The sequence below is a fragment of the Apostichopus japonicus genome, chromosome 10 (genome assembly GCF_037975245.1).
Source record: "Apostichopus japonicus isolate 1M-3 chromosome 10, ASM3797524v1, whole genome shotgun sequence".
Classification (NCBI taxonomy): Eukaryota; Metazoa; Echinodermata; class Holothuroidea; order Aspidochirotida; family Stichopodidae; genus Apostichopus; species Apostichopus japonicus.
Genome location: NC_092570.1, coordinates 9,167,994 through 9,195,752, shown reverse-complemented (window position 1 = coordinate 9,195,752; position 27,759 = coordinate 9,167,994). Strand labels below are relative to the sequence as shown.

The 27,759-nt window shown below is 39.1% G+C and overlaps 1 protein-coding gene and 1 long non-coding RNA gene across 5 annotated transcripts in view; one reads left to right on the top strand and one right to left on the bottom strand.

Annotated features, from left to right (window-relative positions):
• The window catches only part of LOC139975228 (E3 ubiquitin-protein ligase TRIP12-like), a 72,717-nt gene that overhangs the window by 26,283 nt on the left and 18,675 nt on the right, over window positions 1-27,759 (top strand). For all 4 annotated transcript variants that reach the window (XM_071982971.1, XM_071982969.1, XM_071982970.1 and 1 more), the window contains 22 exons: window positions 260-355; window positions 5,639-5,826; window positions 6,301-6,396; window positions 7,004-7,096; window positions 7,921-8,082; window positions 9,063-9,185; window positions 9,899-10,010; window positions 10,564-10,628; window positions 11,953-12,002; window positions 14,545-14,701; window positions 15,476-15,635; window positions 16,765-16,880; window positions 17,763-17,869; window positions 18,429-18,547; window positions 19,347-19,518; window positions 20,292-20,515; window positions 21,816-22,052; window positions 22,641-22,750; window positions 23,417-23,599; window positions 24,644-24,838; window positions 25,259-25,447; window positions 26,736-26,953. In XM_071982971.1, coding sequence (XP_071839072.1) covers window positions 260-355; window positions 5,639-5,826; window positions 6,301-6,396; window positions 7,004-7,096; window positions 7,921-8,082; window positions 9,063-9,185; window positions 9,899-10,010; window positions 10,564-10,628; window positions 11,953-12,002; window positions 14,545-14,701; window positions 15,476-15,635; window positions 16,765-16,880; window positions 17,763-17,869; window positions 18,429-18,547; window positions 19,347-19,518; window positions 20,292-20,515; window positions 21,816-22,052; window positions 22,641-22,750; window positions 23,417-23,599; window positions 24,644-24,838; window positions 25,259-25,447; window positions 26,736-26,953 — 3,172 coding nt within the window. The remainder of the gene's footprint in view (window positions 1-259; window positions 356-5,638; window positions 5,827-6,300; window positions 6,397-7,003; window positions 7,097-7,920; window positions 8,083-9,062; window positions 9,186-9,898; window positions 10,011-10,563; window positions 10,629-11,952; window positions 12,003-14,544; window positions 14,702-15,475; window positions 15,636-16,764; window positions 16,881-17,762; window positions 17,870-18,428; window positions 18,548-19,346; window positions 19,519-20,291; window positions 20,516-21,815; window positions 22,053-22,640; window positions 22,751-23,416; window positions 23,600-24,643; window positions 24,839-25,258; window positions 25,448-26,735; window positions 26,954-27,759) is intronic.
• On the bottom strand, window positions 1,670-5,623 carry LOC139975230 (uncharacterized). Its single transcript, XR_011795696.1, has 2 exons — window positions 4,646-5,623; window positions 1,670-3,972 (listed from the first exon to the last, which is right to left on the bottom strand). It is a non-coding gene; the product is annotated as an uncharacterized lncRNA (long non-coding RNA).

Here is a 27,759-nt window from a genome sequence, read left to right as displayed (position 1 = left end):
GCATGTGATGTAAAAGAGCATATTGCATATTCCACAGACAGTGTGAATTAACTGTGAGCCTACAGAACTGTGAAATGTGAGGGTATGGTGGTTCGTATTATTGCCTAAATAGCTAGTTTTCTGTGCAACGACTGTAGTGACAGTGTAAAGGATGTCACCAACAGTAGCAGGATTGGTCCAAAATGGCTGCTTCTTATAGAGAGTCCTCTTATCACCTGTTGGAGGTTTGTGCTAACAAATTCTGCTTTCCATTGAACAGCTTTATTGGAAGCAAGAGGCATACCGCCACACCTCTTCAACGCCCTCGGTCCTCGCATGCAGCACATCCTTAACAGCAGAATGGGAACCGGAGCAAGTAAGTGTTACATCTCTTAACACATCCTGTCTGACCTCTCCTCAGTCGTCAGGTATTTTGTGCAATGTTGCAAAAGGGGCAGATCTTTCTTGTTTTCTCTTTTTGGTTTCGATAATAATCTTAACCTTTGCATTCATGATGGCGTATCTGTGTGTGCGTATGTTTTGTTTTCTGACCGAGGACTTGAACAAAAGAATTCCAGGTTCTCAGATGGGATTTCTAAAGAATCGCCACGTCCTCGCAAGAATTCTGTTGTTAAGGGGTATTATTAAGGTTAGGGTACGTGGATTTGAACAATGGAATGTAACACACAGCTGTGTGTGTGCGTTTGACTCTCCAACTTGTAAACACAGTATCTGAAGAAGGGAAGGACGGACCAATTCATATTTGGTGTGTAGAAGACTAGAAGTACCGCATTGAGTACCAGAAGCTGCTTGTTTTTTGTTTGTGAATGTCAAAGGTCATTTGGGGTCACCAGGGGTCAATTTGTGAAAACCTTGTAAAACACGATATCTCAAGAAGGGTAAGTTTGGGCAGATCTCATATTTAATCTGTGTATGAACCCTATAGAGTACAAGAAGCCTGTAGTTGTTGGTAACCTTGTAAACACTATCACAAGAAGGTAAGCTTGGGCGGATCTCATATTAAATATTTATATAAATGCTGTCATCACAAAACATTAGCATGAAACCATGAGATCTGTTTTAGTTTCGGTCAGCATTTTCCAAATCTAAAATTTTAGTATGACTTGAAATAGCATAGGCTCACACCAAGACACCCTCCCCCCCCCCACCTCCCCTAGATTTGTTTACCAATCTGAAGGTTACCGAGTGAGCAGTTGTGTGAACCGATTCAGTTCTTAACAATTTATTACTCAGTTCCTATCATTTAAGAAGGCAATATGTAACAAGAAAATTATAAGGTTTTCAGCTTTGACTTCATTGTTTGATATAGGCCAACAGCTGAAACTCAAAAAGAGGCTGTAAAATCAGTTTCGTTCCAGCAACACCGGGTCTAGATTTTTAAAGCATTTTTGGGTAGTTTAATGCATCACAGACATTATATCAAAAGTTCTCCAAAAAATTTCCTGCAGTATTTTCATAATGCACCCTCGAAATTGGGTATGTTATATAGACATTACGTGCTACGATACTATGTATTAGGAACACACTAACGTTAGATTTGGTACAGTGGTGCATACATACCACTCTTTTCTTATATGTTTAATTACGACTGATATATTTTTTTGTGTAATAGTTGGGTCAGGGTTATAAGAATGGTGGAAGAGGATTCTGGTCTAAGGGTCAGTGAGGGTTGTTTTCAGGCATTACAAGTTGTGCCCTCCCCCCCCCCTCCATTTTCGCCAAAATGGTAAAAAAGCACATTCTCAACTTTGAAATATGAAATACAATTTTTACACATTATAACTTAAGGGTTTTAATTATAAAAATGGACCACTTTGAATAAACTCAGATATAATGCTTTGTAATAAATCAAATATTTTTAGATTTTCCCCCTATGTTATGAATGCATTTCGTCTGTGCATGTATGCATAAATATACACATATAATGAAAAGTTCCTCTCCATAATTGCTACACTCCCCATCCCAACTGTCTTACACATGTGACCCCCTCCCCCTCTTCTTTAAATGTAGCTAATTCCCTAGTTACAGTGAGATGTGCCAATGCCCCAAGACCAGTGAGCTATTTCTTTTGTATAAATCAATATATAAGTTGGCACACTAAGACGTCATGGCATATCGTAGATGTGAAATAAAGTTATATTCGGTATATATCCGTTACCTTAGTACTCTTTCTACAGTCTTCTGCAAAACTAGGTACTTTCTCCATGTTACGGAAACGACATGTTTATAATTCGTATTCCTGCAAAAAGAGTTTCCAAGGGAGTTAACGTATAAAAGAAAAGATCGACAAGGTTTCGAATGGTATTTTGAATAATAATAGTTCTATATTCTACAAATAATATGAATAATAAAGGTGAATGGTACAAATAAGTGAATAACGAAGACAGTTAACTTAAGCCCCAGATAGAAAGAAATAATGTATCTATTAAGACTGGGTCGATACACTCAATGGTGTAGTAGAGCTGGGCCTTTGCGATGATTCAAGATACAGGTTCTTCATCAAAAGGCGCGGCGCGGAATTAATAAGTGATTAAAAGTTCATCCAAGGACGATTGTACTAGTTATAACAGGATCCACTTTAATTCACTGCATGGAAGTCAGATATGGTATGGAAAAGGGAAAGTCCATTCAGTAGTAGAGGTGAAGATAATTAGATGAAATAAAAGTCATTAAAGACTTGGATATCCTTCAGTCAAAACTTGAACAGGTTCACAGAACGTATTAACAATATGAATAAAACAGGTAACGAAATGTTACGGCAAAACAATAAAGAACCGTGATATTGGAACAGGGTCAGGGGCGATGGTTCCCCAACAACAGTATATAAACCTCTGACTGGTTTCAGGACGCGGTATTGGCGTCATCGTCATCAGTAAATGTAGTTGTGAATATGCAAGAGGTAAAGCATGCCCATAACACCCTCCTCCCCCCTCCCCTCTCAGCACAAAAAGTGTGATTTGAAGAAAATGTGGATATTTATCATAAGGTGTCTGGTAGGTAGGGTAATCTACATAAAACTACTAATAGCTAAAATGAATATATGAATAAGATCATGTTTTCTGGTTCCTTTAAACTCTGGGGAACAAAATAATGACAACATGACTTCGAAAAAGTTAACCCTCTTCACAAACTTCAAACTTGATTAAAATTTCAGACTAAGATATCAAGATTTAACACCATCACATTTCATCCTCCAAATCATCTTCTCCTGCATCAACAATCTCAACATCTTCTTGGAAGTTGCTGCAATTTCTATATTTACATAGGTCTGTACACCATAGTTGTGCATTCATTCAGGAACATTTTCCTTTAAGACATTTGCCGACTCTACAGCTACTGCTGACACACTGAAGCAAAACATCTGGGTCAGGTGGCTTCGTCATCCAAGTGATTATAAGGTCATCATTTTCAAGTTTCCATCCATTTCCCTCTGGTGAGAGTGCATCAATCCTTTGCTGCAATGCCCTACTGTGAATAGCAGCCTGGTTGGTGCAGCGCTTAACATGCTGGATCAGAGCATCTTTTGTTGGTGGTAAACTCTGCTCTGAGGATGGAGATGAACAGAACACCTTGTACCATGAAATTGGATATTTTTGAGTCTCACATTTTATGATGGGGTACCAATATAATTACAATTCAGCTAGAAATATGTTGCAAATTACTTTAATAATTTCAATGGAAAGATTAACCTGATATTGCATCTCAAAGCGTTTAGAGAATTTTTTAATTTTCCTTGGGGGAGGACCCCCATATTCCAAAAGTCCTAGATCCACCCCTGAACACTCAATGAACCACACATTGAAGACAGTACTTTACCTTTCAAGATCTGTATGTCTTCCTTGTCAAGAATTGTATCTAGTTTCTTCAACATAGAGAGTGGTACCTCACTTCAATGGCAACACAGTCTTTTCCTGTAATATTCATAAAATCTGGGCTCATCTTTTTTCCGCTCTGCTGTTTGTCGAAGCAATACTTTAATAAATGAAATAAAAAAAGCAAATTGTTTTGCATTTTCTGTTGATCAAAATGTAAGTTTGAACAAATAAGAACTAAGACAATTTTATTTATATACCATGTGATCTGCTCATCTTCTATGGACAAACAAAGACACATTCAAATTTTGCAAACCAGTGTCATGCAAAAAAGAATTAAAACAGGCTTTTTTTGACAGTACAGTACATTATCTATTAATGTTATGGTTTAAATTATACAATGGTGGATTATATCTGTTACTAATAATAAAGGAGTCAGATACTTGTTCATTTTGGTAAAGCTAGACAGGCTGACCATAAGACCTTGCAAACCTAACCATATTGCACCTTTGTTACACTTATTTTTCTAACTAATATAATATCTCTATCATTCAAATAAAGGGCCACAGTAAGAAAACTATGAAGCCTGTATTTAACACTTAGGCTAGTGCCCCAGATGGAGAATTTGAAACAAATTTCCGTTCCTACCACCTTATAACAAAACAAATCAGATGACCATGCCACTAATTATATTATGTTCAGGTCCAACACTGTGCCCTTTGACTTGGATTCTATCCCTCAAGAGCTACTGATCTTGCATTATGCAACTTCTCTCAACACTTCAACTATGCCACAGAAGTACAAGTAGAGTCGTGTAGTATGCTTAGGCTTACCTCAATCGAAAGTCTCTGCCTGCTGCAGCTTGTCCTGCACCCGTTTGCAACGCCGAGTAATGTATTGTTTCTTTTCCCACGTATAATAAATTGGGCAGGCAATACACCAGAGCTTCTGCTTGGTTTCCTCGATCTTTTCCGTCAATTCTTCGTTTCAAATCATATGGGGTCTCCTCTGGTACTGTCCGTTTTCTTGCAGCAATGTGCTTGCTATCAATGAACCGCCTGTAACACTTATCGTGGAACCCCATCATACTATGCTGTTGAACACACTCTTGATCGTAGTAGGCCATGGAGTAATCAGCAGTAAGGCGATATAACTGTCTCCGCCGCTGAGATTAAGCCAATCTTTAGCGCAGGAAGTAACTTTAGTCCATCGTTTATTCGTCAGTGCCTTGACTGCTTCAAATTTTACAGATTCAATGTGCACTGAGCACTGTAGATTTCCGTGTGTCGGAGACTGACTAGCGCCCGTGGGAGCCGCCATGTTTGTTGTTTTCTACAAAGATTGCACATAGAACTCATGGCTCATTGGACAATTCATATCACATTGTACAGATATCTCACTGGCGCACAACTTTTGAACGTAAAACGGCAGGTTTCTTAACATACGCAATAAAAAATATAGTTCGATCTTTCAAGCGGAATTGCAAAAAAACTGCAGGAAAGTACATGGAGAACTTTGGATCATTAATCTTAGTTAATTTATGTATTCAATGCTGTAGAGAAATTTTAGACCCGCAGTTGCTGGAACGAAACAAGCGAATTTCGACCTTCAGCTGATGGCCTAATACCAAGCTTCCTTGCAAACATTCAGTGAAGTCATTGTTTCAGTTGATTATGGTTACGTTAAACTGTTACTCCAATATTTTTATTGTCCTGCCCGCTGCATTAATAGGGTTCTGAAATTCTCCTAGTGGGCCACACTTTGTCCACCTGCGATGGCTGTCAAGGGGGATTTTGTTTAATTTTTCTTGTCTGAACCTCTTACAGGTACCAAGGCCCAGCAGCTGTTGACGGGACTTCAGGCCACGGGAGATGAGAGTCAACAGTTACAGGCTGTCATAGAGATGTGTCAACTCTTGGTCATGGGTAACGAGGACACCCTAGGAGGATTCCCAGTCAAGCAGGTGGTACCTGCATTGATAACTCTGCTCTCCATGGAGCACAATTTTGACATGGTGAGAAATGAACATGTCTAGCCATTTATTATCGCTATGGTTGAGAATGGATAGTCAGTCATTTGTGAATTTTAAACAATGTTTTCAATGTTTTTTTTTTAATAATTAGCAAATCACTTTATTGTTACATCCCATCAGTTCATGCCTATTCCAATTTGACCCACGGACTACCTCCCTGCCCCACCCTTCCCCACCAAGCAGCCCACAAGACCCTTCTCCACCAGGCTAGTTACCAGTCATATCTGTTGACTCTGTTAAATTCCTTCTTTAAATTACACTATGTAATTAAATAGTATTCTATATAAAAACATTGCATGGACCACCCCTGGGTGGGAATCAAGTAGTTTTATCAACAGAACTTTTGTGATTTCATTTTCTTATCTATGATGAAAAATTTCATTAACAATAACCGACCACCTTATATTTACAATGTCTTTATAAATTAGTCTTGTCTGCCTCTTATCTTGACCACAGATGAACCAAGCTTGTCGCGCACTCACTTACATGATGGAAGCGTTACCAAGGTCATCGTCGGTGGTCTCTAGTGCAATTCCAGTCTTTCTTGAAAAGGTTGGTTGCATGGTTGTTGTGGTTTGTTAGCAGTGATGTGTAAGCCAACCCACTCGAGTACAAAGTCCGTTTGTTGTACGATCCTTGAAACCACAAACTGTAAGGTTTCGTCGTACTTGATCACGGTGAAACCAGTAATGACACTCGCATACCTGAAGACCATATCATATACCAGCCGTACTCTAACTCTGAGAAGGTCACAGCTCAGACAATGAAAACTAAGATTTTACCAGAATCCAAAGCTGACAAAAATAGTTATTAACTTTTTCTACGGGCTCATGTCATGCAGAACAGCTGCAGCAGCTGGGAAATCCCCTGGAACAACCAAGCTGAATCAATAGCAAACAATATAGCTTATCTTTACAGAACAGCAATGGCCTTTTGTGTGAAAATTATCCCATACATGCTACCCTCTCAGTGTCCGACTTTTGACACAGTTGCTAATAGAAAAGGAGTTTCCCAGAGCGTGATTTTTAAATTGTCATGAATCCAAGCTAAGCCATCCATCCATACATACCTGTCATGAGGTTGATGATATATCAATGAAGCCATATAAAGTTTCCCACATTCTAAATGATATCTTTTTCTTATATTTTATGTTTAACAGCTTCAAGTTATACAGTGCATGGACGTTGCCGAACAGTCCCTGACCGCTCTGGAGATGCTGTCTCGGAGACACAGCAAGGCGATTCTTCAAGCTGTACGTGATGTTTTTGTTGAAATTTTCACACCTCCCATATTTGAATGTAGAAGACAACTTGCAATACCCCTTCTTAGTTTTCAAATACAACAACATAATTCTTGGCTAGAATGAGACCAGAACCAGTTTCTTTAAGAATACAAGTCTTTTCATGTTCCAAAAACGGAACTATTCAGTCTTATGTTGGGGTCAGTCCCTAGCAACCACCACTTTGCTGGGTGTAAAAACTCAGACCAACAGAACCCCGACAGATCTTTTGCAATCATATTATTTTCAAATATTACTGGATGTGGCATTTTTTGTCACGAAATTCTATCACATGAGGGTAGCTAGCAGTGTTACATAACTTATAGAAACAAGTGAGCATGTGGAAGCAATCTTATGATGTATCAAGTGGACTCATTCAAGATTTGATAGCCAATGGCTCACCACCCAATCTAAATGACTAATACAGTCGGTGTAGTAACTCTGACTTTCACCTTTGATCAATCACTTCTAGTAAGCATCGCACAAGGAAATATGTAATTCTGTTCAACTGAAAAGTACACCTCAAGAGAATTGTTACAAATTGTGTTCCAAGTTATGAAATCATACTGATCTTTTGCCCAGAATTTTGTACACAATCGATATATATTTTACCTTCCATCTGTCTGTTTCCCAGGGTTGAAATCTTATACCCACAATATAGTGAATTTCCTCCATTGTGGTGTTATGCAGCGCCTTTAAGTTGTCACTAAACTTAAGTCAAACTGTTCTCTGTATTGAAATATTTGTACACAGGGTATCTACTTTAAATATCTTTCCTGTTTTTCTTCCTTCCACAGGGAGGATTATCAGCCTGCCTACTATATATTGAATTCTTCTCCATTGTGGCGCAACGCAATGCCCTAGCGGTGGCAGCAAACTGTTGCCAGAGTATCAGTCCAGATGAGTTCCGTAGAGTGTCCGACTCTCTCCAGCTGCTGACAGGAAGACTACAGCACTCGGTAAGTGGTTGTTAAACCGTTTATTCAGAGTGACATCTCATTGTTTGCATCTCATGAACAATTAGGATGGGCCTCCAGTTGTAACCCGGGTGGGAGGTGGGTGGGAGGGGGGGCAAACTGTTGCCAGAGTATCAGTCCAGATGAGTTCCGTAGAGTGTCAGACTCTCTCCAGCTGCTGACAGGAAGACTACAGCACTCGGTAAGAAAGTGGTTGTAAACCGTTTGCAGAATGTGTGGAGATTGTTCAACGTGACATCTCATTCTTTGCATCTCATGATAGACCTCCAGTTGTAACCAGGGGTCAGGGGGGGGGTCTGGCCAACCAATTTAACTGGCTAAGAACCTGTACACTTCTGGGTTCAAGGTGCTACGAGATTGAGGTCGGTAAGGCATTGATTTCCTTTTGACTACAAAAAGCCCCAGAACTGTCAGTTGGATCACCGAGCATATAGCGATTTATGTCCCATTCAGCGGCCCCTGTTTGTAATTAGGGTTAACCTGGTAAATCTAACAATTGAGTCAAGAAGAAAAACTACAAAGCATCTTATTAGATGATTCATGACTTTGGTTGGAATTTGGAAGGGAGGTCATAATTTGGATATAAGTGAAATGCATCCAGTTCTTGTAAGTTTCTTGTCCAAGTAACGAATAGGTAGTAGAAAATATGTCACATGGTCTGTCTGAATTTGCTTAGTACTGTGTTGACAATCCATTTGTCACTTTTACAGAAATTGCCACGAGCAAGTTAACATAAACTAGATCGAAATTGGCTGTGTGCAAAGTGATAGGAAGTCTTCTGAACTTTGCTTAGTGACAGCCAACCATGCAGCAAACGAAATGTTAGTATTTATTTTTGAAAACCTGGAAGCTACCAACGCACGTCAGTAAGGCATCTTTTGTGGGAAGTTACCTTTTAGCAACCCAGCGATGAATGTTTGGTATTAGTCATTGACTGTATTCCTCCTTTATTGTCTTCACAGGACAAGAAATCAGTGGAGAGCTGCTGTCTGTGTTTCGCTCGATTGGTGGACAACTTTCAGAACGACAAGAACTTACTGAAGCAGGTAGCATCACATGGCTTGAATGCCAATCTTCAACAATTGGTAAGAACATTTATTTCTTTGCTCTTGTGTGGTTCCTACCAGTCATTTGTGTGCAATATTAAGGAACATTTCTTAGCTTTATCACATGTGTAATTTGTCTATTTTAATTCTTATATTTCTTATGGCCTTATTTTTGAATATTGTTTATTTATTTTAGTTCCAAGCCTCTTATTGTAAGGGTGTACAGGCCTCCGGGCTACAGGAATTTGGTTTCCTTTTGTACATCCTGATCCGCTTTGTGTTTTCATACTTTGTTGTTTGTATACTGTTCTTGTGATTGGATCAAATATATCATGAAATAACGAAATTCAGTACATTCAACTAAACAGAAGCCTGCCAATCAGATTTGATTGATGGTTTTGTTGATTGCAAAAGGAAGGTTCTAGCTAACATTGGGAGGCCTAGTCTGATAAAGGCAGGGGGTGAGGGGGTGTTGCTAAGATGATTGTCATTTGTTTGAGTTAACTGATTTTCGACAAAAACATTCTTTGAATCCTGTGACTTCAGCTTTGTAATTCTCCCCAAAGCTTGTTTTCGTGGGGGGGGGGGGGTATTTTAGATTGGGGATCCTCAGTAGTATGGCATGAGTGTGATTGTTCTTAAAACAAACATGGATTGTTGTTTTTGTTTCTTGTTCTTTGATTCAGAAATGAAAGTCTCAGAACTTAGGAATAATTTTTTTGCTTAAATGATCTTGTCTTTTTTCCCCACAGTTGGTGATTACCCCTCCGGTTATAAGCACAGGGACATTCATCATGGTGATACGCATGATGGCGCTCATGTGCTCCAGATGTCCAGAGTTGGCTGTGGAACTTATCAAACAAAGTGAGTTGATCAAAAAGTACATAGGAATATATCAAACTCAAAGGCCATAGGTGATCATTTACATATCTTTGGGAAATCTTATGCCACTACAGATGTTTTGAAATAATCGTACCTTTTCTTGGTTGCCTGAAAGAAAATTACTGTATTGTATAAGTAAATGAACACTGGAAATTGATGGGGAAATTATAAGAAAAGTTGAAAAGAGCACAACAGTTTTTGCTAGAATCAGATTCAAAGGTTTTACAAGCAAAAATTAAAGCACATATTGATTCATGATGTCATATTTAGACTTGATCAAGTCTTCAGCCTTGTGTGTGTGTGTGTGTGAAGGAATATTATATTAGTGGTATCTTGCAAGTGGAATAAGATTTTTCTTAGCTGGTGAAATAGTTCATTACAGCCATCTCTGTCACATGGACCAATGATAAAGGTCTTCATTGTTTGTGTCTCCTTTTAAATACTTTCATGACAATTGTACATGGTAAAATGTTGTTACAATTCCTTGTCCTATCCCCACTCATTTTTAACTATTTGGTCTTTGTTTCATTGGCAGATATTGCAGAGACCATTAGCTACCTTCTGATGGGAAGCCCTGATCAAGCCAGTCAAGAAATAGAGGTATAAATCTTACTTATCCTATAAAAACTCTCTACGTGGAATTTGTCAGGACAGTAATCCTATAAATAATGCAGCTTTCTTTTAAGTTTGACTCTCAATATTAATAAAATAATAAAAGAAAAGGAAGCAAATAAACAAGTGTAAAAATAATTCTTTGCATCTGATTATTAATACTTTATGAAGGAGTGTCTGAGCAGTAAATCTTTCATGAAACGAAGGTATTCATCAATTACTTAAATTTCACTTGGCCAGCAAAAATGGAAAGGTGTCTTAATCTGAGTAATCCTCAGCAACAACCAGGCAACCAATCACAACGAGCTATTTATCTTAGACATAACATTTGTGAGATGTCAAACCAGTTTTGATGATATATTAATTTGTATTTCCATGTACTTGCTGTTGAATTTTTAAAATTTTGTTTAACGAGTGACATGATGGTCCTATTGCAGCTTGCAATCTTGTGTCGCATACCTCAACGACATTGACAAAGACATTTATTCATGATTTAGTTTGATGGAGTCTTCTTTATTCCATCTCTCAGAAATTAGTACATTCATCCAAAATAGCAATATACAAGTTGTTTAGAAAGGGGAATCTTGATTTAGAAGTGTAATATTTAGTAACTGGTAAATAATGCATCATCATCTATATATTAAACTGAGCTAGCAAATGACACAAGAAAAGGCAGAGTTTGGTTGTCATGGTGATGTGAGATTTGTCGTAAAAAAAAATAAGACAGCCTCAATGTCAATTGCCGAAATGTCAATTGCCCATCTGAGAATTTCAAGGCAGGATGTTTGGTCACGTTATAAAATAATGACATTAGTCGCGTATCATGTTCAGTAATGTCTTGTAGAAGTTGATAGCTGTGAAAGTTATATTTTCGCAAGAAAACAGGCAGAGGGCAAAGTCATGAAACTTTGTTGTTCAAAACCAATATTGTTGGGTTCCAAGGTTGACCGATTAGTTAAAAACCGCCAAAATTAAGTATAATTTTTTACAGCATTATTTGTATCCATTAAAATGTATGAAATGTGGACTCCTTTGCAAAAATAGATCACATCATAGCTGAGTATGATGATATGTATAGTATGTATGTATGTATGTATATGTATAGTATGGAATGATGTTTTCTGATATAAAGATTAGTATTTCTCTTACAAACATAATAGTCTTACAGGCTCAATGTCAACAGAACTGATTAAACAACACCAGGATAAGTTCTTCCTTTCTGCCTTAAAAAAAAACAAATTCAAAGAAACGAATCGTTGTTGTGACAGGTAATTACAAATTCATCATTTTGAGATTCTCGTTCTTTTTGTAGCTTGTCCCAAGAAGCCCACAGGAACTTTACGAAATAACATCTTTGATAAGGTAAGCCCATTGTCATCTTTTTATTTGTTTATTTATTTGTTTTGTGCGTTTGCTTGTAGTGGTACATACCTTGCAGTATCGTTTTGACCTTGTCAATTGTTTTGATAACAAGGATTGTGCAATAATCCCTGATAAAATTAGATGAGATTAGCATGCATTTGCATTTGCACCATACAGATGTTACAAAGCACTATTGTAAAACCTGGATCAGCCAGACACTGGTGATGCATTGCACCATACAAATGTTACAAAGTACACACTGTAAAACCTGGATCATCCAGACACTGGTGATGCATTGTACCATACAATTGTTACAAAGTACTTACTGTAAAACCTGGATCAGCCAGACACTGGTGATGCATTGTACCATACAGATGTTACAAAGTAAACACTGTAAAGCCAGGATCAGCCAGACACTGGTGATGCATTGTACCAAACAGATGTTACAAAGTACACACTATAAAACCTGGATCAGCCAGACACTGGTGATGCATTGTACCATACAGATGTTACAAAGTACACACTGTAAAACCTGGATCAGCCAGACACCGGTGATGCATTGCACCATACAAATGTTACAAAGTACCCACTGTAAAACCTGGATCAGCCAGACACCGGTGATGCATTGCACCATACAAATGTTACAAAGTACCCACTGTCAAACCTGGATCAGCCAGACACCGGTGATGCATTGTACCATACAGATGTTACAAAGTAAACACTGTAAAACCTGGGTCATCCAGACACTGGTGATGCATTGCACCATACAGATGTTACAAAGTACACACTGTAAAACCTGGATCAGCCAGACACTGGTGATGCATTGTACCAAACAGATGTTACAAAGTAAAAACTGTAAAACCTGGATCATCCAGACACCGGTGATGCATTGCACCATACAGATGTTACAAAGTACACACTGTAAAACCTGGATCAGCCAGACACCGGTGATGCATTGTACCATACAGATGTTACAAAGTAAACACTGTAAAACTTGGATCAGCCAGACACTGGTGATGTATTGTACCAAACAGATGTTACAAAGTAAAAACTGTAAAACCTGGATCAGCCAGACACTGGTGATGCATTGTACCATACAGATGTTACAAAGTACACACTGTAAAACCTGGATCAGCCAGACACTGGTGATGCATTGTACCATACAGATGTTACAAAGTACACACTGTAAAACCTGGATCAGCCAGACACTGGTGATGCATTGTACCATACAGATGTTACAAAGTACACACTGTAAAACCTGGATCAGCCAGACACTGGTGATGCATTGTACCATACAGATGTTACAAAGCACTATTGTAAAACCTGGATCAGCCAGACACTGGTGATGCATTGTACCATACAGATGTTACAAAGTACACACTGTAAAACCTGGATCAGCCAGACACTGGTGATGCATTGTACCATACAGATGTTACAAAGTAAACACTGTAAAACCTGGATCAGCTAGACACTGGGGATGCATTGTACCATACAGATGTTACAAAGTAAACACTGTAAAACCTGGATCAGCCAGACACTGGTGATGCATTTTACCATACAGATGTTACAAAGTAAACACTGTAAAACCTGGATCAGCCAGACACTGGTGATGCATTGTACCATACAGATGTTACAAAGTACACACTGTAAAACCTGGATCATCCAGACACTGGTGATGCATTGTACCATACAGATGTTACAAAGTAAACACTGTAAAACCTGGATCAGCTAGACACTGGTGATGCATTGTACCATACAGATGTTACAAAGTACACACTGTAAAACCTGGATCAGCCAGACACTGGTGATGCATTGTACCATACAGATGTTACAAAGTACACACTGTAAAACCTGGATCATCCAGACACTGGTGATGCATTGCATCATACAGATGTTACAAAGTACACACTGTAAAACCTGGATCAGCCAGACACTGGTGATGCATTGTACCATACAGATGTAACAAAGTAAACACTGTAAAACCTGGATCAGCCAGACACTGGTGATGCATTGTACCATACAGATGTTACAAAGTAAACACTGTAAAACCTGGATCAGCCAGACACTGGTGATGCATTGTACCATACAGATGTTACAAAGTAAACACTGTAAAACCTGGATCAGCCAGACACTGGTGATGCATTTGTACCTTAAAAATGTTACAAAGAACACACTATAAAACCTGAATCATTTAGATATGTTTGTGTAAAACATTGTCCGGATATGAAACACAATCCTGGGCACGGATTTCTTCATTTTCTTATTATATCCTGCACAGTAGTTTGGACTGTACAATGTGTTTTATAACATTCCTATCAGATGCTTTGACATTTACCCTTCTCTTTCCATTTCTATCATATTTTGCTGTAATTACAATAACATATAAAACGTACAGCATTGTACATGTGTAGTATCATGCAAGTATACATAGTTGGATACCAGATCGGGATGGGCCAGGTTTTACCGTTCCCTTCTTGAACTCACCAAGGGTGAAGTCATCATGTTTTTCATAACTTCACACCCTTGTTCTCTCTGTGTACAGTGAACTGATGCCTCGTCTTCCAACCGATGGTATATTTGCGGTAGATGCGCTCCTGAAGAGAGGAACCATTCAGAGTACAGATGCGGCTATTTGGCAGTGGAAGGACGACGGGGGCATATGGAGGCCGTATAGTCAAATTGATAACAGAATTTTAGAGGTTGGTTATTTAGGTTTTCACAGAAACTTTCAATACTTTTATTGAATAAGCCACAGTGATACTTGTTAGTGTATTGTTTATTTATATGCGAATTATTTTTCCAGCAGTTACAAAGTAACCTAAGAAGTTTGGATGCTTACAAAATTCTTTCCAAGTCACCTCAGGAAAAGTGTATCTATACTAAATCATATCTACAAGCTACAACTAGGGTAACGTGGCAGCCAGAAAACCTTTTTTTTTATTATTATAGACTTTTAAGGTGGAAGCACGGAATATTTTAGTGCTGACATTTTATGTAACAGTTTTGGGGTTTGAAATTTTCATTTCTCAGAAAATAGTAAATATAGTATGCTGCAGTGTATAAAAAAAACTGCTGTGTATTTGAGTAGCAAATTTCTCATTTTGGCATATCATTTTTGCTATGCAATACCGTGTAAATTATTCCTTAGGAAGGGGTCAGACAGTGGAAAAGGGGAGGAAATGGTGGTAATGTAAATTGCTTTACCATGTTAAAGTGGCATAGTCACAGAGTTATCTCAGAATCTGTCTTGATGCAGCTTTTGGTGTTTTGGTGTTCACCAATTCTTCTCATTTGGTTCCCTTCACACTGAATAATTTGTCTTTGCATCAGAACAATACCTTTGTTTTGAAATTTGGCAACTTCTCTCTATTCTCTGACAGTAATATTCTGATTTCTTCATTCTAACCTGTGTCCCTTATTTTCTTGTGTTTATTCCCTTCCTTCATTATCTTATTTTTTTGTGTCCCAATCAGGCTGCTCACCAAGCGGGAGAAGACGAAGTGACCCTCTCCACCCTTAGCCGAACTTACACCATAGACTACAATGCCATGCAACAGATAAATGAAGACACGGGTAACGCCAGGCCAGTTCAGAGGAAACCCAATCCTGCTGCAGGGACTAATGCATCTGGTGGTAAGGATAAGAATGATCATGATGGTGGTGGTGGTGTTCGTAGTGGTGTTGATAATGGTGGTGATGATGATGACGGTGGTGGTGATGGTGATGATAGTGATGGTGATGATACTGATGGTGAAGGTGGAGATAGTGATGATACTGATGGTGGTGATGATGGTGGTGATGATGGTGATGATACTGATGATGATGGTGATGATACTGATGATGATGGTGATGATGGTGATGGTGGGAATAGTGATGATGGTGATGATACTGATGGTGGTGGTGATAGTGATGATACTGATGGTGATGGTGGGGATGATGGTGATGATGGTGGTGGTGCTGGTGGAACAAAGTGTAACAAAGATGTAAATCAGAGAAAGAACATGTGGAACTGCAATTAGTAGTGCCATGTTCTTTTGACATACAGCACCCAGTGTCTTACACAAACAGTAAATGCACTTGAAGGCCTCAAGGCAATTGTCCTTCCATATCTTTTTGAAAAATGCCTCCAGAAAAAATGTAAACTTTGCAGTCATAATCATACTCCGACAAAGTCTTTTGGTGGGATAGTTATGTTTAAATGATAGAATATATGTTTTTGATATAAGGTCTCTACCTTGCAACCATTAGAAACCCTTAGTAAAAGATGTCTTGAATTGTCTGCCAGTCGTTACAGTAAATTATAAGTCCTAAGATCATCTGTGAAGATGATAAAAGCATCCTTGAACAAAATCATAATCCTTACGTCGTCATCCTGTTAGGGCGTTGTGGTCAAGTGGTTAAGGCAGTGGACTTGTGATCTAAGGAATACAGGTTCGAGTCCTGGCCAGATCATTGCGTTGTGTCCTTGGGCAAGGCGCTTTATCTCCATTGCCTCTCTACACCCAGGTGTATTTATGGGGACTTGCGAGGTAACTTGTAAATATAGTTGCGTATGCCAGTTTGTAGCTGCACCCTATGGGAAGTCCCCCATGTGGTGCACTGTGGTGTCCCAGGAGAGATTGATTGAAGTGTGCACACTTTGGTGTGACAAGTTACCAATGACCAGGGTTAAGTTGTAAAGTTGTGTGAAAGGGCCTTGGCCCTGAACAAGACTGTAAACCTAAATATAAATATAAATCCTGTTTTTATTCTTGTTTTACAGCAGCACAAGAGATAACAGAGGATGCCAGACTAGCACTCCTGAATGAGAATCAAGATTTGTCAGCATCTTTCATCAAAGCTCTCTTTGCTGTTCTCTATGAAGTCTACAGTTCTTCAGTACGTTCAACCCTAGTTTCACTCTCTTGTTTAAAAGCAAAATAAAATAAAACTGTTAGAAAACTGCTTATCCACTAGAGAGCCTGTGAAAGAGAATGTGTAAAAGTAAGTTGGCCTGACGTTTCGATCCTAGCAGGATCTTAGGCTAAAAAATAAATAAAAAAGCTGTCATTTGCTGTTAGGAGACACAGACACCCAACCATCATCTTTAGCTAAGCTGACAGAGATCCACCGCCTCCAAGCAGCTAAGACAAATCTTGCTCTGTTTGCGAGATATCCTGAAAAGTCGTGTCTGTGATGAAAGAGTGCTACACGGATCTGACACCTTTTATGTTTTGCTTCCCATTTTTCAAGGTTCAATATTAGCAGAAATGACACTTAAACAAATTGTCATCCTTAGGTCATGTTAAGAGCATTTGCAAAATCTATCACCCTTAAAGGAAATAAAAGTTGCAGTAAATACAGCAAAAACAAAAGGGCAAATGTAGCACACACATAGCTGTATGATGTCATCTTAGACTTGATCAAGTCATTTTTCTGTGTTCCTCTCCATATGAGACTTGAAAGCTGAATGAAATCCAGACATGTGGTCTAATAAACCCTCATCCTAATTAGTCGAGTTTGGTATTTTACATGGCACTTAGTTGGATCTTAAGAACCTCACAACAGAATGATTAATCTAGCATAGCGTCCAAATTGCACCACATATGGAGACATGCAAAGCAGTTTTAGTACACAGAATCTTGGTAATCTTAAATTCTTAAATCTTAAATTTAGCTATTTGTTATGCAAAATCCAAATACTACATTGTTCCATGAACTATGTACAGGTTCAAATTGTATCAATTTACTAAAAAAAATCTTGTTTTTACCTCTTTTGTAGGCGGGACCAGCTGTGAAGCACAAGTGTTTAAAATCACTGTTGAGGATGGTGTATTTTGCAAAACCAGACCTACTCAGAGAAGTTCTACAAAATTTAGCTGTTTCAAGGTAAGCGGGGAAAGTAGCCCATATCAGGATTCTCATTAGGGCAGTCCATGTCCAAAGTCCAGCCAGGCAATGATTTCCATATGGTCCACCCAAAAATATATTTTACTCACAATCTTGCTCTTTTGTGGTATGCAGGCTCGTAAGGCCTTAGGCTTGAACACCCTATAGATCGACGCTGCACTCTGCCCAATCTAGGTATTAGTGTCATTGTGGCCCTCTTTGATCCTTTGCTCCAACCACTGTTTCCCTCTTAAAAAATTGTTGCATTTGAAAGTGAACAGCTGAACTAGCACATTTTCACCATATTTTGACCACCGAATCATAACAAAAAGATGGGGTGGTTCTTTGGACTATTAAATATTGAAAGTTACACCACTGATTGTGAATATGACCATATATATATATATATATATATATATATATACATATATATATATATATATATATATATATATATATATATATATATATATGTGAAAGGATGACATTGCCTTTCACAATGCGAGTGGTTGACTTAATTATTATTATTTTCTTTTTATGATTTCTTGTCCCCTATCAGTCATATAGCAGCTATGATGTCATCTCAGGACCTGAAGGTAGTGGTTGGAGCCCTACAGATGGCTGAGATCCTCATGCAGAAACTGCCCGATATATTCCACGTCTTCTTCAGAAGAGAAGGTAAGAGCATTCCCTTAAACTGTTGCCCTCCACCCCCCCCAAACTGTTACCCCCCCCCCCCTCTGAGGTGCAAATCCTTGAATAGTGGAGTGTGATGTTACAGAACTACAAAGTAGATGAAATCCTTGGCACTACCTTTCATTTCATCAGTCATTTCTCATTTCATATCTTTGTGTTGAAATTTAATAATAGCTAATTATGAAGGAAACCTTCAAGCTATTATTCCGTCTCGTTGTGGTTGTCGGTTTTTGTCAAGTTTTCCTTCTTGAAAAGCAAGTACAGTTGTCACTTTCTATGTGTCGATGCTTGACAGCAACATGTGTTTCAATTTCTGTTACCAGCCCCTCTTGGTTCTTGTGACAGTTTGTCATTGGGTACGGTGTGGAATTGTTCACAGAAGTTACTTATTCTTGCTGGGTAACATATCAGACAAATTTAGAGAAGGTTTGCATTTTTTTTGGTGCATAATGCATGCATCTCTTATCAAAAGCTATGTCTAAATGTCAACCTCACAGGGGCTATGACCACTTTACATGATTGCTTACCTTCCAAAAATGCCCTCAAGCATAGCTAGTGAAGTATGTCAACACATGATGTTGATCATCTTAGGTAGTGTCAGGTACTAACTGCAGAGCTGATCAGGGAGCTACTACTATCTACAGTACCTACCTGTTTAACCTGATACTCTGGGCATCAAATGACAAGCATCCAGACTCTGCAGCATTACTGCTCTTTTCTGTTAAATATCAACATCAAGCTTTGCATCGAGTCCAGTTAATTGACTAATTCCTTTCATTAGGGGTAATGCATCAAGTGAAGTTACTCGCAGAGGCCCCGATAGAGGCAGACAAGACCCCACCCACCAAACGATCGACCACCAGCGGTAGCAATGCTGCCACGTCATTCCAGACGCCACCCCAAGATAGCAATGATGTGGAAGTGGGTCTCAATTCAGATGGCGTGCCACAAGGGTAAGTACCCAGAATGGCTGGTCTGTATACCAGTATGCTATGCTCGTTATACACATTTAACCCACTCTTCCACAGATGGTTAGCACTTCTGGGGTTTGTACCTTTCACATACAAATAGGATTTGTCTGTTTAACTTCAAACTTCCATATCTGCAGAAGTGACTGTTGACTGTAATAATAATTTAATAATAATTTTATTATTATATAAACATTGAGGAAATGGAAAATTAAATGAAAATAATAATTTATTTTATAAAGCGTAAAATCCACAAAAGTGCTCTAAAACGCTATGTAACAGTAAAAAACTGCAGAATAAAATACAATATAGATGAGTATGAAGAATATGAATAATAAAAACTGTGGCCATTACAGAAAATCAGTGGTTGTTTTAGAAGTAAAGATTGACTGTAGTGAATGCCAAGGTCTGACCACTTTTTCGTGGTACACCCCATTAAACATCACTGCAGTATGACACTGGATATATTTTGCAATACCAACGAAAGAACAGAAAATAGGAAACAGTCCGTAATTTCTATTTCGTAAACCCAAAAGTAGCCAAGTGTGTGTAAGACTCTGATCATGTAACCTTGGCAACAGCTGTTTGGAACCATTCAAGAAAAATCTGGTGCCTGATTGGTTCATACATACCAGTTACCGAAGCAATTTGCATGAGAGAAACGCAACTTGAATACTATCACCTTTTAAGGAAATGTAATCAGCTTTTTTATTTCAAATGGATTCTCAGCAGCATAACTCATGTTCTTATTTTCATAGGAGACTGAGCGATCCACTCAAACTGAAGAGGCCTCCAAAGAGAGTCTCTGGTCGCAAGAGTCGTCAGTCCAACCTGGAGGAGGCAAGCCAGTCACACGACCTTACAGACACACCCACAGGGAGACCTCTGTCTGGTTCCAGTTCCCTCACCAGCGGATCCTCAAGAGCCTCTTCGAGCTCATCGAGGGGGTCCGCTGCGGCAAAGAACAAAGGTACACCAGCTAGTAAGTAATCGGCATCTTCTCATGATGGTGATTTTAATGGTTTAATGACCCCTCATCAGTTATTCAGTTTTGCTTTAGTTTCAGTCCATGCAATGTCACCAGAACAGATTACAATATAATGGAGATATAGGGTGGAGGGGCGGGGGATGAGGGTGGAGGGTGAGGGTGGAGGGTTAGGGAGATATAGGGTGGAGGGGAGTGAGATAGAGGGGGAGGGGGATATAGGGTGGAGGGGATGGGGATATAGGGTGGAGGGGGAGGGGGATATAGGGTGGAGGGGATGGGGATATAGGGTGGAGGGGGAGGGGGATATAGGGTGGAGGGGAGGGAGGGGGACATGTTGGGTAGACTGTAGAAAAACTTTAAAGAGAAAATTAGTAGAATCAAAAAGACAATTTGAAAGATATTTTCACAGTCACAGAAGAGTACACAGCATGTAAAACAAGTTGTTGAGTCTTATCTTTATGTTTTTCAGCAGGAGTGAATGGTTATATTTACCATAATGGTTTTACAATAAGTAATAGATTATTGTCATTTTTGTGGAATGTGGAGTTCAGATCAAACAGCGTTTTATGGCCAAGGTTTGAAAGTTGTAGAAAACACCTGGGAAGGGTGATACACAAAGTGACTGGAGTATTCACAAAAGTTGCAACTTACTGTGGTTGGTATCACCTGGGTGTGGGCGTGAAATTGATCTTGCTGGCCCTCTGTGAAACTTTTGTATCTAATTCAAAGTCAAAAGTCCACTTACGGATGTACCAGCTCCCATCATGATGTAGATGGAAATATTACAATATATGGGAAACTATGAATGACCAGAAACTTGTACAACGACATTGTCCAGCTTTTATGTTGAAATATCCAATCAAAAGTACCTTGTTTTAAACTTTCTGTCATTCATTGAATTAATTGTTTCTGTTGATATATGATTGGATAAAAATTATGCACAGATAGTCTAGGTTTTTTTTTCGCTGGCAGCATTAACAGTGTTTTTGGAAACTAGTTCACACAGCCTGCACTCTGTCACGTGAGCTTAAGGCTATTCAGAAGTCTTGAGTGCAAAGGTCACTTAAAATCTTTTGTGGTAATGTTTGAATAAATTGTGGCTGACAGTAACATTTGGTGCTCTAGTTCTTTGGTACGTGCATTTTGTAACATTATCCCAAAAACCAACTGTGAAGGTAAATTATGATGAGACAATCATCGATGGGAGAGCAAATGAGCTGATCCAAAACGACTTAACCGAGGTAATCTGACCTTTCTCTGACCTTTCACCTCTCTTATCGCTTGACTTTCTCAGGCAAGAGCAACAGTAATAGCTCCAGGACATCCTTCCTAGCAAGTCTGAGTTTGTCACGTTGGGGAAAATCCCAGAATGCATCACTTGCCAACCCGGGATCGTCCCCGTCGTCGCAGGGCGGTGGCCTGCTGGGTCTCCGACCGGGCCACCTGCCAGACAGATCCCTAGAGTTAGCAAAACGTGAGGCGACTAATAACGCCCAGAAAGAGAAGGTCAAGAAGTGGATCAAGGATCAAGGTGAGTGGATTTAAATGCTTCAAGTTCAAAGGTCAAGGGGAGGAAGGAGTTAGCAGGAATTGAAGGATAGTTAGTGTAGGGGGAATTCGTAGTTTGACTTGCTCAAAGTTAGTTATGTTTTAAAAAGTCAAAGTGTTAATTGGCAATATCCCCCTTAATTGCAAGTTTATTTGTCGATCCTAGTTACTCGACTTGAAGGCCTGTAATTTGCAAGGGGGAGGGGCTTGAGGGGAGAGAGTATGAAGACCCTACAGTGTATGTTACGATTTGAGTAAGTTTAAGAGATCATTGCTCAAAGAGCGCTCAGATGTACTGATGATCATGTATCAAGTCCAATATCTATTCTGCTCTTTTGTTCCCTTTAAACTGTTTTGTCTTCGTTGCAACATATCTCACTATGCACATGTTCTTACTAGTTGAGGGAAAGCTGAAGGAATCTTGTGGGCATGTTATTTTAGTTAGGTTTGACATACTCTTGTCATGGGGTTAGAGGGTACTGATAATTCAGTCTCAAGTTAGCCAGTGACCAGTAGCAAGTTGCCAAGTTGCTTTCGCCGTTTCGACTTTTCTCTTTTCCTTTTCCGTCAGCTGTGAAGTTCATCAGCCAGTACTTTGACAAAGAGGTCTCTTCCGAGAGCCATCCAGCTTTAACCCTTCTGAATAAACTTTGTGCTTCTGTGGATGAGCTCAAACCAGAGGTAATTAATAACATTATATGCTAGGGAACCACCCTGCAGAGAGACATAACCATTCATAAATGGCCAACATGACTGAAGAATGCTCGCAAAAGGTGCTCGAAAAATCAAAGAAAACCCAGAACTAGATTTATGAGCAGTCCTGATGTGACCCATTTTTGTAGAACTTTTGGATTCAATCGTCCCATCGGTTATATTGATTACTACTGGCCTTGAATGGGATTCCATATATGTGAAGAATTTTTTCTTTCTTCAATGTTTTGGATCTAAATCAACCAAAAGATTATAATAAGCATAATTGACGCTTTTGAAGAGCATTTGCCCAAGTGACATTACAGACTACCACCTACTGAGATCCAAGTGTCTTGATTAGTTGAAGGTTTAACCAGTCAAAATAACTTCCAATCAATCCACCGTATCTTGAGTTAGAGACAATATAAGTTGTTCATTGTTTGCCACCATTAATCATTCTAAGATATGCCTTTAAATATACTTCAGTGGAAAATGCAGTGCTGCTACAAAGCCATTTATAATTTTTTTTTCTTTTTCGGATCACCTTTTGCTTTAAACTTAAATCCATTTTGTTGATAAACTATATTTATAGGTTATGTTCATTTACCGTATATTCAATCGATGGTGTCAAGTTTTAACATTTTCTCTTCATGACAGGGTGAATCCAATATAGAGATACTAAGAGGTATAGCAGCCATCCTCACAGGTTCAGACGTCTCAGCATTTGAGATTCTTCACAGTGGACTGGTAGGCAAGCTACTGACATTCCTAGTCAGTGGTTCCGGTAAAAATAGGGAAAAACGACTTCAACATTTTCTCCACGTTTTCTTAAAATGTCCTGTAAGTATTATTTTATTTTGTGTATTCATTGCATTTTTCTATTCCATATAGTATTTATTTTTATTATTTTTTTGATGATTCGTTTTTATTATAATGTGATAATTTTCTGCATGTGATTAGTTAGTGTGATTGAGAGTGCCAAAAAACAAAGTTATGTTGTGAAGGGCCAATCCTTGTATTGGAGACACAAATTGCATTAAAGAAATGCGGATAATTATTTGTACAGAAATTTTCTTCTAATGGATGTGTGTCCTCATGGTTTATTTATCACCAATAAGTTCTCTGAGGGAAACTTGTTTCTTTCTGTTTTGTAATATCTTACAAACAATGTAAGAAACTGTCATGAATTTTGGGGATAATTATCCATTATTATGAAAAGACAAATCATTCAACATGAATAAACATTAACAAAAATGTAAATGAGACTTAGAGAAGGGTAGAGTCCTAAAAATCTATTGAAAAATGAAAAAGTCCCATTCTAGAGGTCACTGGTCTCAAACTGATTCTTGCCAATATCTCTTTTCCCAACTAGAATTCCCAACCTCTATTTGCATCATAAAAAAAAAGAACATTTTTAAAACATGAAAATGGAGAAGATTGCTTAACCCTTGAGACCTTAAAGGCATTGAAGACTCGCCCCAAACCGCGTGCCGCGCTCTGAAAAAGTTACCTTTCCGTTGCTTGCAAGTGAAGTTTTCTGCTTGTCGCTACAAAATGCAGACACTAATGAAACGTGATACCTTGTTATCTTTAGCTGGACCTGAGATGTCCAATCGCTGTATCGTTTGTACAGTGTGCTGTAGGTATTGACCACAGCTGTATGTACTGACTGTACACTGTGTCTAATAACCGAAGGTAGCAAGCTGTGTGTGTATTTTCTGGGATCGATGGTGGTGTCTAACACTTTTACACCTCATTCGAAACTAGGTCAGATTACCGACATCAGACGTTTGTTTGTGCGAGAGTCTTCAAACCCTTTAAGTCTTATTCGTTCGTTGGAAGAGAGAGAGCATTCAAATTTCATTTTGTTCTCGTCTCTCACAGTTGCCAGACGGCCCTCCAATGATACAGCTTGATATTTCCCAGACCCCTCCTTACGTGTCCCTGGTGAGCAAGGTTAATGGCTGCATCAGCCATCTGGAGCAGTTTCCAGTTAAAGTTCATGACCTCCCTGGTGTGGAGGGGACCGGTAGCAGGGGTTCACAAGCCCTCAAATTCTTCAATACGCATCAACTAAAGGTAATTTGTCTCTATGTTACGCCACAGTTTTTATTTTTTTTTGTATCGATAATTTTAGTCGTCACTATTTAACAAGTATCAGTTATAATTGGTTTGCTTTTGTTGAGAAGTATTTTTCTGTGAGAAGTTGCCAATTTGAGGAGATTGTCTGTATCTCCCACATATTCCCCCCTCAACCCCCCACCCCCTGCACCATTTATATTATAATGGTATGGGGGCAGTGTGGTTCAAGGTTTGTGTGAATTGGGCAAGGAATAGAGCATAATATCTCCTCTTTTATCGAATGTTCATCTCTCAGGGTATATCTCTCTTTGACCTGCATAATTCTAATGACTCTCTCTCTCTCGGTCCAGAAAGATGAATTTCAAATTCCATCGGCATAAATTAAGATAATAAGTTCAAAATGAATTCTAATTACAGTGCCAACTAGAAAGACACCCAGCTTGTTCCAACTTGAGGAAATGGCGCGGAGGTGCGGTCAAGATCGACCCGCTGGCTCTGGTGCAGGCCATCGAGAGGTACCTGGTGATCCGAGGTTACGGCAGGATCAGGCAAGACGATGAAGATAGCGAGGAAGACGTATCAGACGATGATATCGATGAAACATTAGTGAGTTATCTGAAAGAGGCAGGGAGGACCAGGAGGGAAATATCTGAAGCGGTGGGGGAGGAGGGGCATTGGAGGGGGGAGGGGGGCATTGGAGGGGGCTGGTGTACAAAATAATGTGACAAGGCCCAGCCAAGAATGAAGTAATTTAATAACAAAAGCATGATATATTATGCACATTGAGTAGCAATAGCTTTCATTCTTAACCTAATCACAGTCTTGACCTTTGTGACCTGGGTAGAAGAGGCAATTTGTGATGATGTTTTGAAGGGATTATGTTATTGGTATGCAGATCCAGGTTGGTTAGTACAAGAACCCTATTGAAATTAGTGGAGGTCAAAGGTCATATGCGATCAACATTTTAAGTCAGTCTGAAAAAACTTGTAAGCACAATAACTCAAGAAGTGCATATTACATGAATTATCATACTTAATATGTAGATCCAGCTTGGTGAGTGCAAAAAACCCTATCGAAATTGGTAGAGGTCAAAGGTCAAGTGAGGTTAACAGGTGTCAAAGCCTGAAATCCTATTAAACATGATAACTTCCAAATTAAAGCTACAATTAAATCTGTGAGTTTTCCAGTGCTATGATTTTGTATTGGTGAACAAAATTTGGTCAAATTCAGTTCTGTTTAGTTTTGTGAAGGGGCTCTTTAGGTCTTCAGCAAAACATACAATCATCCAGGAAATGAAATCTTCTTGAGAGTGTTGCTTTAAACATGAATGGACACTGTGGTTATGAGTTTTTAACCTCTGAACTTCAAGGGGTCAACAGGTTATGTCACATGGGCTCAAAAATTCCCATTCTCCCTGAGATTTATACTAGATGACTCTTGCTTTGGCAGTAGATTGTGAAAATACTTTTGAGTATTATAAACAATACATTGTAACTCTCATTCATTAATAAACAATTATTAAAGGGATGGTTCTGTAGCAGAGGTGATTTCCTAGCTCAAATTAGTCAAAGAAAATATTCTTTTATTCATACATCTTTGTGTCTATATTTCACATAGGGAAGACTGTTCTTTCTGGATATTGAAACATTTTTGGAATAAAAATTTGATACTGTAAAATCCTGACCAGTGGGATAAGATGGTTGATGCCCCACAAGGGAGAGTGCTACAAATAAGAGCTGAAAATTGCTGACCTCTTCTGGTTCTCACTTAATTTTTGGACAAATTTAACTTACTTGCTCTACATGAGTCATAGATAGTTATGTGGAATTCTGAGCAACTTGTATGGCAAATGAATCACCATCGCCAACTGGCTTTCCTTGTTGTCTCGATTCAGGCTGCTGCTTTTGCTAGTTCCAATACCAACATCAAACACAAGCTACAGTTCTTCATCGGAGATCATCTCTTGCCTTACAACATGACGGTTTACCAAGCGATCAAGCAGTTCGGTGGTTCCAGCGGTGCTTCTGCCTCCTCGGAGGACGACAGGGACACAGACGACGAGAGCAATCCTCTCGGAAGGGCAGGGCTCTGGGTCAAAACACATACAATATGGTAAATGTCAATGGTGTTGAAACAACAATATGCAATCCTCCCGGAAGGGCAGGGCTCTGGGTCAAAACACATACAATATGGTAAATGTCAATGGTGTTGTAATAACTATATGCGATCCTCCCGGAAGGGCAGGGCTCTGGGTCAAAACACATACAATATGGTAAATGTCAATGGTGTTGATATAACTATATGCAATCCTCTCGTAAGGGCAGGGCTCTGGGTCAAAACACATACAATATGGTAAATGTCAATGGTGTTGATATAACTATATGCAATCCTCTCGGAAGGGCAGGGCTCTGGGTCAAGACACATACAATATGGTAAATGTCAATGGTGTTGAAACAACAATATGCAATCCTCCCGGAAGGGCAGGGCTCTGGGTCAAAACACATACAATATGGTAAATGTCAATGGTGTTGTAATAACTATATGCGATCCTCCCGGAAGGGCAGGGCTCTGGGTCAAAACACATACAATATGGTAAATGTCAATGGTGTTGATATAACTATATGCAATCCTCTCGTAAGGGCAGGGCTCTGGGTCAAAACACATACAATATGGTAAATGTCAATGGTGTTGATATAACTATATGCAATCCTCTCGGAAGGGCAGGGCTCTGGGTCAAAACACATACAATATGGTAAATGTCAATGGTGTTGATATAACTATATGCAATCCTCTCGTAAAGGGCAGGGCTCTGGGTCAAGACACATACAATATGGTAAATGTCAATGGGGTTGCAATAACTATATGCAATCCTCTCGGAAGGGCAGGGCTCTGGGTCAAAACACATACAATATGGTAAA